General features: G+C 38.1%; 1 protein-coding gene across 4 annotated transcripts in view; it reads left to right on the plus strand.

Moving 5' to 3' along the window:
- The window catches only part of LOC125635697 (serine/threonine-protein kinase DCLK2), a 144,992-nt gene that overhangs the window by 65,593 nt on the left and 62,816 nt on the right, over positions 1 to 16,583 (plus strand). For 3 of the 4 annotated variants that reach the window (XM_075127730.1, XM_075127728.1, XM_075127731.1), the window contains exons 3-6: positions 3,460 to 3,562; positions 6,543 to 6,647; positions 8,207 to 8,257; positions 11,768 to 11,862. In XM_075127730.1, the coding sequence (XP_074983831.1) occupies positions 3,460 to 3,562; positions 6,543 to 6,647; positions 8,207 to 8,257; positions 11,768 to 11,862 (354 nt within the window). The remainder of the gene's footprint in view (positions 1 to 3,459; positions 3,563 to 6,542; positions 6,648 to 8,206; positions 8,258 to 11,767; positions 11,863 to 16,583) is intronic. The other variant, XM_075127729.1, reaches the window with a different exon arrangement.

Raw genomic sequence — 16,583 nt, forward strand, 5'->3', positions numbered from 1 at the left:
ACAGAAAGGATCTTTTCATGTAGATCTTCCACTGTAAACAAGGAAGGAGAGTGTCTTGTCTGTGTGGCACTAACCCCCTCCCCCCCACATTGCCCATAATCCCACAGAAGTCCGTCCACAGGGTGCAGGATCCAGATTTGGGGAATCTGGCCCCTGGGGTGGGGGAAGGAAGATATGTGGTGTTCCTCTAGCCACCAATGATAATTTTTAATGAAAAGTTAATGCAGCCTGAACTGCAATACCAGGAAGGAACTTAAAATAGGGGAGGAGGAATAGGGCCTCTGTGTGGGTGGCGTGGTATCTGTAGCAAATTCCTATAAGATGTGAGGTTTAGGGTATAAACTTCTGTTCAGTTGTGGGGAAGGGGCAACTTTTCCCCCCAGGCCAGAACTGAAAACTCTGAAGGGTTTTCTTGCAACTGCCGTTTCACCCAGAGACCCTTCCATATTTTTCCATGGAGGAATGATTCCCCCAATGGGAAGGATTTATGTTAAAGATGGTGGTCTCTTAAAAACTTATTTTGTATCAAAAGTCTGGGCAAAGAAGCAACTTCTACCTTTTGGCATAGGTATTTATTTAAAAAGATAAGAAAGAAGAGGAAAATCAGTACCATCTTAAAAAAACTACTTTCTGAAATTTTCAGTCATTGTGATTCCAGGTGTCATTGCCTTTTCATTTAAACTAAAAGCATCAGTATTAAGTACCGGTCAAATAGTCTCCAGTCAACGACACTAGATTAGATTGTTATCATGGTGATAAAGGAAAGATAAATAGGTTGTGTCATTTGGTGGAGGGAGTGTTGTACAACTGAGCTTTGTAATAGAATCAAACAAATGTTCTCGACAGCATGTTTTAGTGTACTGAGAATCTCTTACTGTAAGAGCAACATGCTGTTATCACTGTTTTAGCTGCCATGACAACTGCACAGTTTGTGAATGCCTTGTTTGAATGATCTTGCAGGCAGCTGACTCATTGATATTCTGAGTGTCTTTCTACTGCAGGCACTAGAAACCCTCCCTGTACATCAGCCAATATTTACTATTATCACAGTGGCCAATATATGCAAACTTTATTGTTGGGCAGCTGGACCAGAAGGAAAAAATCCATTCCTTAGTAACAGTAGTTTTTGAGTTCTTTATTACCAGTACAAAATTATTTTGGTCTTGCTAAATGGTTACAGCTTTCCTACCTGATGCAGGGTTTGTAATGTTAAAGAGAGACTTATTCTTCAGAGCTCTTCTCACTTTTCCTTTCTGTGTTTGCAAATGAACATTGCTTGGAATTTCCCTCTGTGTTGTTTGTTTTTTAAAAGAGAGCTTGTTTTTTGTCAAGCCATCCTCTCCTGATCTTTGATTGTGTAATGAAGTCCTAATATTTTTATTCATAATACCATAGCCCTTTCCCTGCTAATAGATTGTGTTGCAATTAATGCAAGGACTTTGTCTTGACTTCGGGATCAGAGTGAAGCAAAGCTGTGAGGGGCATGGGGAGAAACTTCTTAAACAGTGTTGCTTTAATAACAGCATAAGGAATACAGAAAAATACTAGCCATGTAAACTTCATTTCGTATGAATGTTTGTTCTTAAATATGTTTCAAAGGCTTTCCTCCCTGCCTCCCCCCTGTAATACTTAAGGTTGCTCAGGATAGGCCTAACTCAACTCCCATTTAAGTCAGTGATTCCATTGATTTCTGTGGGAGCAAAGACAGACCAATGCTGAACACATCTGAAAATCTCTCCCTATATTTTTACTTGGTTATTAGATCTGATTATTTACCTCTGACATTAGGATTCAGGATGTGAGTAAAAGGACAGGATTTAAAATGCACCGTAGCAACTTCTAAAGTCCCAGTGACACACATCTATATAATGATTATAAGATTATCTAAAGAGAATACTCTCACATGGAGTTGCTCCCCACTACAGATAATAGTTTAGATCCTTCCCCCGTTGAAATCAACAGGAACTTTATTTTGATTCTGATAGAAACAGAATTAGACCTAAGGCACCTGAATCTGCAGAAGAGCCTGTTGTCCTGTACCTACTTTGTCCACGTGTATTTCTTGCACTCAAAGTCCTTTTTCTTTCCCTCTGCTTCTCAGGATCTGAAAGGAGCACTGCCTGGATACATATTGCCATTTTCAATGCAATGGGCCATAGCTGAAGATTTGGCAATATTTACTTTACAGGCACATATACTATTAGTTTTTATTTGTACACTGTACCTCTATTATTGTACTCTACCGAATGTTTTGGAATACAGTTTATTTCGTACAACACCTTCCACACAAAGAACGGTTTTTGTTTTTGTATGGTATTTTTCATACTAAATTGCATTGTTTAACAAATAGCTATTTAGAAATCTGAGCAAGGAATAAAGTGTTTAGTATGAATACTGCTAAGAAATGTTAACTCCCTCAATATCTGTCTATAACACTTAGTTCTTCTAGTGCTTTTCATCCATAGAGATCACACTGCTGATATTTGAATTTTTTTAAAGTTTTTTTTTTTTAGTACAAAGCATCACTCAGTCTAACTTGTATTTATGATTTGCATATTATTGTACTAGTGAATAGATTTTAGTAAAAAGGAAACAATTTTTAATTTGTTATAACTATTTGGTAAAAACATACTTTAATAATCTTTTATATTATTAAAATGCTCCTTTGAAAACAAGCAGAAATGTAGGGGTACTTTGCTTATAATGGGAGTAATATGAGTAATTTCGGAAGAAGGATTTTCCCATAAAGAATTAATTTGGAAATTTTAATATAAATGTCAACTTTGACACTTCAGTAATGTCTTAGAGTCATTTCTGTCAAAGCCATAAATATTTACACCCAATTATAAATGATGATATGTATACTAGTGTCAGTGAAGACTACTTATTTAAAAATTGTGTAGTATTTTACATTTTTGACATTGAAGTTTTATGGCTTGTTCACTTTAAGGATGACTTTACAGCAGCAGTTCTCAACCTTTCCAGACTACTGAACCCCTTTCAGGAGTTGGATTTGTCTTGTGTACACCCAAATTTCAACTCACTTAAAAACTACTTGCTTACAAAATCAGACATAAAAATACAAAAGTGTCAAAGCACACTATTACTGAAAAATTGCTTACTTTCTCATTTTGTCTGTATGAAATTTTAGTTTGTACTGACTTTTTATGTAGCCTATTGTAAAACTAGGCAAATATCTGGATGAGTTGATGTACCTCCTGAAAGACCTCTGTGTACCCCCAAGGGGACACATACCCCTGGTTGAAAACCATTGCTCTACAGTACTTGAAAACTGGTAAGCGTCTGTCATTGTGAAAAAAACATATGATACCCAGTGTTGTAGGGAGTCACAGAACTGTGAAAAGAAAGCACAAATCTGTTGGGTTTCTAGCTACTGTCTAGCTATTGATTTCATCTTGGAAATATTTTGCACACATTCTTACTTATTTTGGCTTTTAGGTTACCTGCTTGCAGGACTTTTTTGAAGATGATGATGTTTTCATTGCATGCGGACCTGAGAAATATCGTTATGCTCAAGATGACTTTGTACTGGATCATAGTGGTAAGACACTAATTTAAATGTTCAATTCTCCCTGAACTCCACCCTTTTTTCCCCTTCCTGATCCCCTTCCTGTGTTTTTTGGAGAAACTTATTGAAATAATTTTTCCAACCAAACATGTTTCTTTAATAAAATAATTTTCCAAACAATAGTTTAGCTCCAGTCCATTTCTCAGTGTGTTTTGTAAATCTGGTTTATTTTTCATGGGCAATGGACCTTGTACTTAAAAGAATATAGTGAACGGCAGTGAACTTTGAAAAGGGTGCTTTTTAATCTGCTCCAAGGGCCTGATCACTGAAGTCAATAACAATATTTCCACTGACTTTGATGGGTTCTAACTTGGTCCCCATTATCTTGTTTTGAGTTTTTTCAAAAATCACATATGTAGCTGCTGTTTGCAGACCTACAAGAATCATCCCATTCATTCCAAACGTCTATTAAAGACATGCTGCTTAGTCAGTTTATATGAACAGAACTGATTTATTATTTTGTTGTAAACTCATAAAGAAGAATGAGCTTGTGCACGCATGCTTTCTTTATCTCAGTAGATATTTATATCATGGCTCTGTATTAGCTGCTAAAAGTTGTTTTCCAATAAAGAGAGAAACTCTATAATGTAAATTCAAAGGGAGTTTTAGAATTTCTGTAAAGATTATTCAATTTGGAATCTCAAGTAATGTGAAATTATTTATGATGAAATTTGAGACAGATTTACAATGTTTATTGCACAGTTTCTCTCACCAGCACATCTCATTATGCATCTTTAATATTAGAAATATTCCAAGGAAATGCGGTGATCAGAATCTAGGAGAGTACTGTAGCCAGATCCAGTGTTAGGTTGACAAAGTTTAGTTTCTAATTATTTATTCTCATTGTGAGTGATCTGCCTCCTTGGTTCGTCCAGTGTATTGACACTGGTTCAGCTACTGAACCAAATTATCCTCCCTTGAATGAAAATACTTGTGAAGAGAGGATGCTTGGCATTGGTCTCCTTATGAAATGCCCACAGATCATTCAGGCTGTGGGGGTAAGGGGGAGGGGGGAACTTTTTTCCTCTCTCTCAATTTTTTTTCTATAAACACCTGAATTATTTTTGACAAAAATGAAAATTTTATTGTTGTAAGGAAAAATTGCAACCAACTCTAGTCCTGGTGGCCTTTCCCATCAGGTCTGCTCTCAGGCCTATGTAAGACTGACAGGCCTGCACTGGTAATGCAAAAAGCCTGAATACAGTGTTGAGATCTAAAAGTGGTTTCCTCACCCCCAACTATTAGTCTTATTTTAGTTATCTCATTTTCATCGAACGCATTAATTCTATTTCTCCTTGATTTCCGTTGGTCCCTCTCCCCTGAATCCATTAGGACTTGTCTGGGCTTGGATTTGGAAAGTATTTAGCCTAGGGTAGACAAGGCAGCATGCCTTTAATGTGGATTGAACAGGTTGAGCTTGAAGCTTTAACCTCACACAGGCCTGAGAGGAGAGCTGACGTGTTAGCTAATATCTTCCAAATCATAGTCTAGACAAGGCCATAGTTTACCTTCCAGCCCCAGTCCAACAGTTCTCCCTCTTCCCAGTACCTCACACCCAGGCTATCTGGGTTGGGCTCTTCGCTTAGAAGCTGCAGTAGCTCTGGGGGTTTCAGTGGAAGAGAAGGGTAGCTCAAGGTCAGCAATAGAACTTAATTGTCTGGCTGGGTGGAGGGGCAGTCACTAATCCTATCCACCCTTGGTAGCTGGTCAAATGCTGAAGACTCAGAGGGGGGAGGCAGGAGTCTGAGAATAGACCCAAAAGCTGGACGTTAGGTGGTCTGGTGTGAGAACTAAATGGCTGTGTCTCCCTCGAAGCAAGTGGTGGAAAGAGTGTAGGGATCCTAGTCTAAGCCCTGCCACCCTTGCCTGGAGCATGTAAAGGGAAGCAGCTGAAGCCATGGAGAGGCCATGTGAATTAGGTGGGAGGGGACAATCTTAATTGGTTTGGAGAGAAGTAGTAATGTATCAGGGGACAGAATAGCCTGAGGATGGTAAAATGGGGGCACAGAGAAATGAAGAGAGAAGGAAGGTTTGAATTGATTTGGTAATATGGGAGGAGGGTTGTTTGGCATAAGCAGGGTTGAATTTGTTTTGTGGGGATTTGAATCATTTTGTATTTGATTTTTATAAATTGATCCAGTGGCATGTGTGAATTCATTTGTTGGTGGGTTGGATTGAATTGATGGCATTGGTGGGAAATGGGGAGGAAAACTGGTCTAATTGGGAGAGATAATGAAAGTTTAGTAATGGGTGTTAACTGCAAGAATGAAAAACTTCCCAAGATGGCAATGTGTGTGACTATTGGTTGCTTTCGTCTTTGGCTTCCCTTTTATTAATAGATGTATGTGAGGTGGGTGGGAGAAGATAACTTTATTGGCTCTGCCCTTTGATGCCCGCAGGCATTTCTCACTTCCTCTGAAAATTGGTAGGAATGGCACTGCACTTCTGGCAAAAATAACCCAACTGCCTTAGAGTTAGGCTAAAATGAAATTGGCTTGAAGAGGCAGAAGGTGCAGGTTTCCATCCAGTTAACAAGATTTCCAGTGTGTCAGCATGTGCTCCAGCATGTCTGATGCTGCATTATATATAACTGTCATTACAAATACAGAGGTTGGTGAGGCGTCAGAAGAACCCCCGTACCACTTCATCCATTTCACTGTCTCATATATGTCTAGATACAAATTTGAATTGTACTATGAATCCAACTTCAAGGCACGGAGAAGTACTGCATTCAGAATATTTCAGTATTTGGCCAGCTCAAAACAGAATTTATATAGTATGTGGGTTAAAGTTTTTTGGATTCTTCTATAAATTAGTTTTATTTAATTTGGCAGAAATGTTGGAAAATGTCAGAGTTTGTTTCCTGAGCAATAAACAGCTGCCGTAGGTGGTCTGATTTAGAATTGAATCTGTACACTTTAATATTTTCCAAACTCAATCTGTTTCCTTCCAGAATGTCGTGTTATGAAGTCATCTTATTCCCGTTCACCTGGTACACCAAGGCAATCTGGATCCAAAAGCCCAGGACCCTCACGTCGAAGCAAGTCACCTGCTTCAGGTACAGTTATAAGGAAATAGCTGAATAGTCAGAGCATATGAAACTTGTAATTTGTTGAATGGACTGAAAAGATTGCCATCTTTTTATGAAGTGCAAATGTCATGTATTTCATGAATTAGAACCTAAAATGCCAAGTTATGCCACACAGATTTTATATGCCAATTGATGGCATGAAATGCATTTATTCTGAACCCTGCAAAGAAAAGAGATTCTTTTTCATTACAAGCCAAAAAGGTTTGAATTTGTGAATGTTTACAGTGGTTTGTGCTAATTGTACATTTTAAGGATAAACTTCAGCGTGGGGTTGGATTTGCTGAAGACTCCTGTTTACTGAAATGGGATCATCTGGTTAAATCCTCATTCATTACACTAAAAATAAACCTTTCTGTGGTTCGAATTTAGGGTTTCCCCCTTTCATATGTTGAACACTGTCAAAATATAGCAGTTTGCTTCTTTGAGCTGTTGTATATTGCCCTGTGAAATTACATAAACATGTTTTCTTCTCATACTGCCTGTCATTTTATAGTAATGTCCAAATTGTCTCTTCACCTGCTGCTAGTCTGACTGAATTGCACATTTCCAAGCATTGGGTCATTTTACTTGAAAATGAGAAAAATGGGAAAATTTTTGCTTTCGCTTTTTACCTCACAAGTTATTGTGGTTTTCCCTCACCTCCACCCCAAAATACAGCAAAACTCAAATGTTTTTTCTCTCCACTGGGGAAAAGCGACACTGACATTGAGCCATTGAATATAAAAATATATGATGCCATGTTCTGATTGTGGCTATATGTGCAGCTCCTGTATGCGTATCAAAACCAGAATATGATCATGTTTTATTATTTTCAAATCAATATTTACTGCCTTGCTAGAGTGATTTTCATTGTCATTTTGTGTCTTTTGTGTCACAAGTAAAAGTAGGATATTTTTTAGTTTCAGAGAACAACTGTAATCATAAGAAAGGGCCGTACATAAAAGGCTGATTTCATAACTGATATACACATAGGTCATGTAAGCCTGTTAACTTCATTGAAATTGTATGGGGTGTAACTCTTCAATTAATTTAGTTCAAAATGTAGTGATTAGTACTAATATTTTCATTTTATGTTTTATTTATATTCTAGTAAAGCTCAGAATGTGCTAAGCAATGTCCACACACCCAAGAAGACAGGCCTTGAACCAAAGTTTTCAGTCTAAAACTTTATTCTGCTCAAACCTTTACATGAAAACAAAGGGTATACATTTCAAAAGCGCTTAAGTGATTGAGGTGCCAAATGTCTCATTTTCAAAAGTGACATAGGAGCCTCAGTCCTACTGAATGTCTTTTCATGGGACTCTAGGCTCTGAAATCATGACTGGGACTTGGGCACTTCGATCGCTTAGGTCATTTGAGGATTTTACGCCAAATTGTCTGGTATTTATGCTTATACTTATCATATTTTCCCTTTCAGTTTTTGGTGGTGATTGTTGCTTGTGCATTTACCCTTCTTCCTTTGTGTGTATGCTGAATAACTTCTCTCCTTAATGTCTTTCTCCTTTGTGTCAAATGAATGAGTGCAGTAAAGAGGGGTGGCCACTACTTCAGTGCTTTTTCTACAGCAAAATCCCCAGGTGAGCCATTATTATTATGGCTTTATCTCACCATTGTGCCTCTTACCTTTCCATTTACCCTTCTCTCCATATCCATGAATGTATTACAGTTTGCCACACACATTTTATGCTCTGGAAAACAAAAGCATGTTGGATCTATCCTACTTGTTACTGTAGGTCTTTGAGTGGGCGAGAGAGCGAGAGTGTGAGTGATGTTTGTAACTGCCAGACATCTGCAGACAGTGCAGTAAAATTAGATTTATTAAGGTATAATTTAACTACATATAGAGAAGCATCTTTATAAGCTATGAATGTATATAGGCATTCTAGAGAGTGTGATAATGAGAAATTTTAACCAACACCACCAGAAAAGATTAGCTGGAGCTGAGTCACTGAGAATTACTGAAAATGTAGCTAAATTCAGAATAATGTGGGACTGATTTGCTTCTAACTTACACCAGAACAAGTCAGGCCCTATATGTTTTCCAACTCTTTGTGAAGCAAATGAAATAAATGTAGTTTTTTTCTTGGATCTCTGCTATTTAAGGCTAAGTCCTAGATCTACAATCTGGCAATGTATTTATGTGGAAAAATGGGTCAGCCATGTCCTTAAAAAAAAAAACAAAAAACAAAAAACAAAAAAAACAACTACCTCCATTTCCCATGTAAATATATGTATTCTTAATTGGCAAGTGGCTTACAATATTGGACTACGCTGAAAATACAAATTTTAAAAATCTTTTAGTGTTGTTTAACAACCTCATATGCTAATGAATTGTGGCATTGTATATTCCATTTAAGGAACTGGGGAAAAGGAAATGTACTTATTTGTATTATAACTCATACTCAAAATGTGCTTGCTGCTGCCCCATATATATAGAAAGACACCAAACCCTTCTCCTAAAGTGCCTACAACTGGAGAACTGATTTAGAAAGGAAAAGCTTTGTGTGTATGTGCAACAATCAGCGGCAAGTTACAAATACATCAAAGTATGACTGAGTCTTTTTATTGAGAATGTCAAAGGAAGGTATTGCAGTTTTAACTGGCAGCTGCTTTCCTCCTTTTCCTTAAAGTCTGTCCGTGTGAGATCTCTACTTCTTGGGAGCTGAGGGGGCTCAGCCCCTCCCAGGATTGGGTCCTACGGGTCTGTCCTCACTACAGTTACAACTATGTTCTAGCACTCATCCAGACTGGTTGCAGAAAACATGGTTGAGATCTATCCTCAGATCAGTCTCTTCTTGTGTTGTCTCCAGCACAATACCATGTAGCTACGAAACATCTCTGGGCAGTTGTCCTATACTGCCTCCGCAAGGGATTAGAGTCAGGGGAGAGCAGCATGCAGAGCAACACCAGCAGCCCAGGGGGCAAGGTACTCTGGGATGTCTTTCTTCACAGATTGCTGGAAGGAAGGAAAACCAGTTGGCCAAACCATTGCACAGACCTGGTTAGGGGTCCTTTCCACACCTGAGTTTTATGAACGAGTTAGAGGGAGACAGCCATGTCCAGGCCTAGGCCTCTGACAATTATGGCCAGCTGTCACAGTGACTAACAGTGTTTACCATGTTGTGCATTTAGTGGTTTAGAGATAAATATGGTACTAACTGGTTACAAACCTATGTAAAAGTTATCACATAGGCAGGGCCTACCCAAACATACCATGGCAGGCACAAGATAGGGAGCTTCCGATGAACTATGTAAAATGAGTTTATGAATAAAAGTGACAATTTCTGCTCCTATAGCACTACTTAGTTGATTTCAGGCAGAATTCTCTAGACAACCTTCTTTTATGTTCTCAAGCTGTTTTTTTGTTTTTGTTTTTTGTTTTACCAGTAGAATTTTAAAATCAAAGTTCTTATATGGCTTTCCAGGAAGTACAATATAAAATAATAACTAACACTTAAGCCTTTTCATACAATTTACAAAGTTAACGAAGCATTATTCTCCCCATTTTACAGAAGGGATGTCTGAGACACACAGAGAGAGGAGATCTTCCAAAGAGCCTAAGGGACATTCAGTGGGACTTGTGTTCCATTTAGATGCTTTTGAAAATCTCCCTCAGAGTGACTTGTCCTTTATCATAAGGTGCTCAGTCCTGCTCTCATTAAAGCCAATTGTAAAACTTTCATTGATGTTAGCAGTGCAGGATCAACCCTTTAGTGAATCAATAGCAGAGCCAGGAATAGAACTGGGATGGTCATCAGATTCCAAGAAGACTGATTCCCTAGATAAATGGTGCTTAATTTTTAACCTAGCATCATGCACATTCAGGAGGATCATTTGTTAAGGCTGTGGAGCTGCTGTGTAATCACAGTAACCACTGAGATCACAACTATTCAAGCATTACAAAATAAAATAGAGCCTGTGTAGGAAGACTCCTCAATTCCCAGAGAAGTTCAGTATTGTATGTTGGCTGGCATTTGCACAGCAAAAAACAATGGTGGTGCTTAAAAGAGTAGTGCATAGCGAGATTAGAGAGATTCTTCACACATCTGAAAAAGTGTAGGTGGTTACTTGTGTTTCCATGGAAACAAAATGTCTTGTTGGCAGGTTTTTGTTTTTCTTAAAGGAGAAACTTCCTCCCACTGTGAAGCTTTCTTTTTTTTTTTTTTTTTTTTTTTTTTTTTGCTGTTTAGTTCCCTGGTCAGTTTTTCCTCTCCTCAGGCAAACAAGGATTGGATGCAGAAGCAATACATTGCATCATTTAATAGACTCCCTTGGTCAATCTTATGAATGACACCGATTTAGCCCTTTTTTTGGAAGAATGTAGGACCTGATCTAACTGCCCCTCAAGCCAATAGGAGTACAGTGGAGGTTTTATTAGGCCCTGAATAGTTAGAGGGGTTAAAATGGGTAGATTCTTGACATCAGGGGTTGGGGGAGGGAGAATTTTTCTGTCCTCTGAGAATTTTCTAATTGATACTTATAGTAACTCCTTGAAAGTTCAAAAATGAAATGTTAACTTTTTTGAAAATATTTTTCCGACGCACAATACTCTATTATTAAGGATTCAATTGAGAACCTGTAGTCTAGTACTGTTTAGTCCCCCAAACACCCACATTTTAATTTAAATGAAAACACAAATCATCTATAAAGTATTAAGTTGACTTTGTAAATGGGAAAGAGGGAAAGGGAGGTCAAATTTTGGCAACCTGAATTGTGTATCTCTAATATTTTGTTATGATATCACAATAAATTATGCAATTTAAAGATCCAATCCTGCAATCTTTGTGTACCCAAACCTCCCACTGGCAACAGGCAGACTGGCTCTCATGAAACTGGAATAGAAATGCAGTGTTTTGTATGTGCAAAGGGTGCAGCGAATTGCCAGCCAATGGGTGTTTGAGTGAGCAAAGGATACAGTACTGGACCTTATGATTCTTTCTGAGATTCTGGTGTTGGGCCTGTTTGGTCTTTATGTGAGTAAACTCAGGTAATACCTCAGAGAGGCACGTTATATTGCAACAGGCATTAGTGTTTTTATCTGTTAATAATCTTTTCTTCCTCTTGGTTGCCTTTGTTGCTCTGGACAGTCAATGGAACACCCAGCAGCCAGATATCCACTCCAAAATCTACCAAGTCCTCCAGCTCTTCACCAACCAGTCCGGGGAGCTTTCGTGGACTCAAGGTAGGTGTTGCACACCTGGATCTTTTGCAACAGAAACTGAAACTTTCATGCTTATAACCAAACCCTTATTAATTGGACAAAGTTCTAGGTGGTGCTCAAGAATAAAAATCAAAAGTATGTAGATACCCACAAGAAATCAAAAAACATTTCTAGTCCATAAGCCATTTTTGCTGGTTTAATTATTGAATTAAGTTAGGTGGGAGATTTGGGGTGAGATTCTGTGATGTCTGTTTCAGAGGTGCTGCACAGAACTCTGAGTCTATGGGAAGAGGGGCGCTGGTGGCTTTGAGCCATCTTTGTGCCTACTTGATCCCTCCCTTCCCATGCAACTTAGAAAGCCTAAAGCTACAGTAACCTCCCAGGGCTGCTCTATGGGCTGCAACACTGGATGCTGCTGCCCCACCCCTGACATGCCCCTCTCGCCCCCGGCATATTCTTCCTGCCCCTGATATTAGGGCTTTCTCTGAGGGCAGCTGGCAGGCTTCTGCAGTGCCTGCACCAAGAGAATCATCCCCCAGTGAAACCATGGCTTTCCCTTTACCAGGGCTCTTACCCTGTTATCTTCTGTCTGGGGCTAGAATGGGTGGTGAGACTTTTTTGCTGCTGTCTTTTGTAGGAGAATTTTCTAGTGAATACATAAATTACAGCATTTCTCCAAGTTCACTAGAGGATTCACTCCCTGATCATTTCAAGTTGCAGCTCCTATTGTTGAAAATAATGGTTGTAAACAGGATGCATAATTTCATCAAAAATTGTCTCAATTTAGAGAGCATAGAAAGGACAGACCACAATTAGAGTGGTACTCAGGTTTGGGTTTTTTGACCTACTAATTATTATTGAATCTTTGTATATTTCAACTGCATATTGCACTGCTTTCTAGCAGGCTTCCCCAGTGAGCCTGCTAGAAAGGAATTTTGATTGACGTGATAAGTTCCAATATATTCTTAAACAGGGTGGATTTGATTTAAATCAAATTGATTTAAATCACTAGTCAGAAGACTCGCTTTAATCATGGTTTTCTACATAAAAGTGCATTCTTGTTGGTTGTTATAACCTTAATACATATTCTTCACAACTCAGAGATAGATGTAGGTTTCATTTCAGAAGGTACACACTATACATTTTTAAACAGTGATTTATTTTGAAAACTTTTCAGATGAGTTTTACAGCTATATCAGAAAATGAATGATTGTTTGGTTATTTCATTTACCAAAGGTAATTGAAGCAGATATTTATGAAGTCATTCGGAGGTGAACTATCTCCAATTCAACAGGTCAATCATTATTCTTTTTTCAAGGATTTTCTTGCCATGCTGTATTAGGCTGTGAATATCACCAGACAGACATTTAAGTTGTTTTATTTAACTAAAACAACAACCTTAAGTGTTCTGGATTTTTTTCTTCAACAGCAAACATATAATATTTTAACAAAACAAGCATATGTCCCTCGCTTCTTACATTTATCTCCAGACTTCTTCTCCTTGTCCAGATCTATTCCGCCCCCAACAATCTTCTATTCATTGAACTTTTTGAAACTTTGCACTTTAGAGAGAGGTAAGGGATTGACACTGTGTACACAAATTTTCAGAGGGACAATAGAGTTGAGGTCTGTTATTTCTCACCTCTATATATTATTATGTAAAAACATTTTCGCTGTTAACAAGCATGTTACCTCTGGAAACAGAAATCCACAGTTTGAGAACTGCAAAACTAAGCATCTCTGATGGGATCTTCTAGACTGAGCACCGAGTCCCATTGGGTAGATAGAAAGATTAACCTAAATAATCTATACAGAAGCCTGTGGATCCCCATAAAATTGGGTCCCTAATCCATGAACTATTGGAACTCCATTTACAAAACTTTTCTTAAACATTACATGAATATATTGTCTCATACTAGAGAATTAGAATTTATAATCCCTATTCCATGAGGAGATATCTTTGAGCTGTAACGTATCTTAATTAAAACTATCTTTAGATAGTTTTTTTTTTTTCCCCCTCAAAAAGCTTTTTATCCACCCTGGACTTAAACTACTTGGTTCTTGGTAGTAATTTTGATGTGCTTCTCTTGCACTGAGGCCACAGTGCTGAGCTATACTAGTTCCTCTTCACACACAGGCTTAGATTGATCTCTTGCTATGCAGTCTGTCTTGAAAAAACGGGGTGGGTGTGTGTGTGTGGGAGCAATAGCAGTTTTTACTTGTGAAAACGTGAACTGTGTAACTTAAATCAGAATTTGGCTCAAAAAATCTCCAGTATTGTATGCCGAAGTTGCTTATGATATAAACACCAATATTGGTGGAATTGAGGGTATCTTATTTATAAGATTTTTCGGCTCCTACATTTTAACAATTTCTTCTGCTTTATCTCATTTACCTCAACAAAATTACTAATGCAGAATTATAAATGACTATCCTGATTGCTTTTAAGAGAGACAATTTCTAATAGTAGCAAGCTATTTTTAATCAAGTGGAAAGTCCTTTCTCCCTTTCACTGTTAGTTTCACTCAAGTAGCTTCTGCAGTAATTTTCTATTTTTGACTTCAATTGATACTTGGTACTAATGCATTTTTCATGTCAAATAAGCCATGCATGCTCCATCAGAGAGTTGGAAAATGGCAAAAACAAACTAATCATCCAAAAAAGCATAAAATACCTACCAAAGTAGTAGCTACCTCTCATTTTTCCCACTGGTATGCAGCTATTCAGAAGTAGACTCCAGCTGTGTTTTGGTCACTAGAGAGATGGGTATGGTTAGCCGGTTCATCTTGAGGTCAATGCCAAAAGGAGTTAATGCATTCTGTCACAACACTTGTTTCTGTTTCTGGGATGCATTTCCAACACTCATCTATTCCTGGGAAGTACTCCAACAATCATGCATGAGGGTCAAAGAATTGACATAAAAATCGTAAGAGGAATATTCGCAAAAAGAACAGGAGGACTTGTGGCACCTTAGAGACGAACCAATTTATTTGAGCATGAGCCTTCGTGAGCCACAGCTCACTTCACTGGACGCAGTTATACCTGTGTTTTTGAGGAAGCCGTTATATTTGTGGTGTTTGGTTTGACCTGTCCATCTATGAAAAAGAAAAAATCAATTTTATTATTTTGTAGGGCCTTTGTAGTCCTTACCTTATCCCACTGGTGATGTCCCCTTTTGCACACTGTGCTCTTTACATGCACAGGCTGGCTTCCTGCACTTGTATAAAGCTGCAAGGAATTGCTGTCCAGGAAGTGACGGTAATTGCAGCTGAGAGAAAATGCAAATGTTGAAACCATGGAAGAACACTTATCACATTGAAGGCACAAGACGATATGCTGAGGGTTGGTTTGTTTGAAAAGTTAATGTTTTGGCTGCAGATTTAATTGTAGGCATGTGTATGATTATGTAGAATATTAACAGACAGAACTAAGAAGGTATTAAAAAAATTGCTGGTGGTTTTGTGTGTGTGCACGTGCAACAATTCATGCAATAGCTCTCATGAAATTCAAAGGGCAGTGTTCTCCTATTACACTTTCCTTTTTGTTTGTTTGTTTAAGGTTTTTAAAAACCAGACCCAAATGCTCATTCTAATCCACAGTTTTTTTAAAAAAAGAGAAGTTATGGTTACATCTGAATTCTGTACTGCTGATTGAGCTCCCCTTTTCAATGGCAATTGATATTCTGTATAGCAAATAAACTGTCATTTCTTTGATTAAAGTGGATAACAATTCTGGTAACCGTGTCTAGTGTTGCATAATTATTGGAGACGATTATGATGAGGTCGTTTTGTCTGGAAGAAGAGAACAAATCAGGGTTGATTTTCAACTTATTTAAATGATCATGCAGGAACAGCAGCTGCAAACACATTACCCTTGCAACACCAATATCTTCTCAACCTCCAGAGCAAAGTATATGGCGAATTAAGTACATGGCATATTTCAGCACAGGATTGAAGCTGGATAATAAATGCTAAAGACCAGGGCAGCGCTTGAGTGATAATTCCAGACATCAGGGCAGAAAAATAGCAAATCATAGTGACTTTAGTGGCAATTTTTCTTTCTTGGTCACAGACCTTGACCCTTACATCATATTCTCTTCATGCCACTTTTCCTTCAAAGCAAAATGAAGAGTTGTTTCACTCCCCAAGGATTTCCCTCTCCTTCTCAGTGTACTGGATCCATGGAAATGGTACTCTCAGGGATAGAAAACCAATCACAGGAAACAAACTCTTGAAGGAAGAACAGCTTATCTTTTATAGAGGGGCTTTTTTCTGCCCTGATAAACTTTCATCCAGAATGTCATTGTGCTACTAATTCAGTGAGCAAACCGTCCAAATCAGGATGCTGTTGTAAGTCCCCATCCTGCAGTGTTTGTTCAGGCAAAACTTACACTGGAATCTGTGGGATGATATTGCAGTCAATAGGAATTGAACCTAAGTAAAGATTGCAGGATCGGGCCCTTTCACAAATAGGTGAATTTGTTCCTTGATTGAAGGAAGGTTACTGTGACGCGGTGGTTTTGTGAGGATGGGTTAGTGAATGACTGGGGTACCCATGAAAACAACACATGCTATCACACACTACTGGATATTAATATGAGTTTTAACTAGGGCTGTCAAGCGATTAAAGAATAATAAATACCATTTATTTAAATATTTTTGGATGTCATTTTCCAGTATATTGGTTTCAATTACAGTAGAGTGCTCTCTTTATTTTTGATTACAAATATTTTCTGTAAAAAA

The sequence above is a fragment of the Caretta caretta genome, chromosome 4 (assembly GCF_965140235.1).
Source record: "Caretta caretta isolate rCarCar2 chromosome 4, rCarCar1.hap1, whole genome shotgun sequence".
NCBI classification, from domain to species: domain Eukaryota; kingdom Metazoa; phylum Chordata; order Testudines; family Cheloniidae; genus Caretta; species Caretta caretta.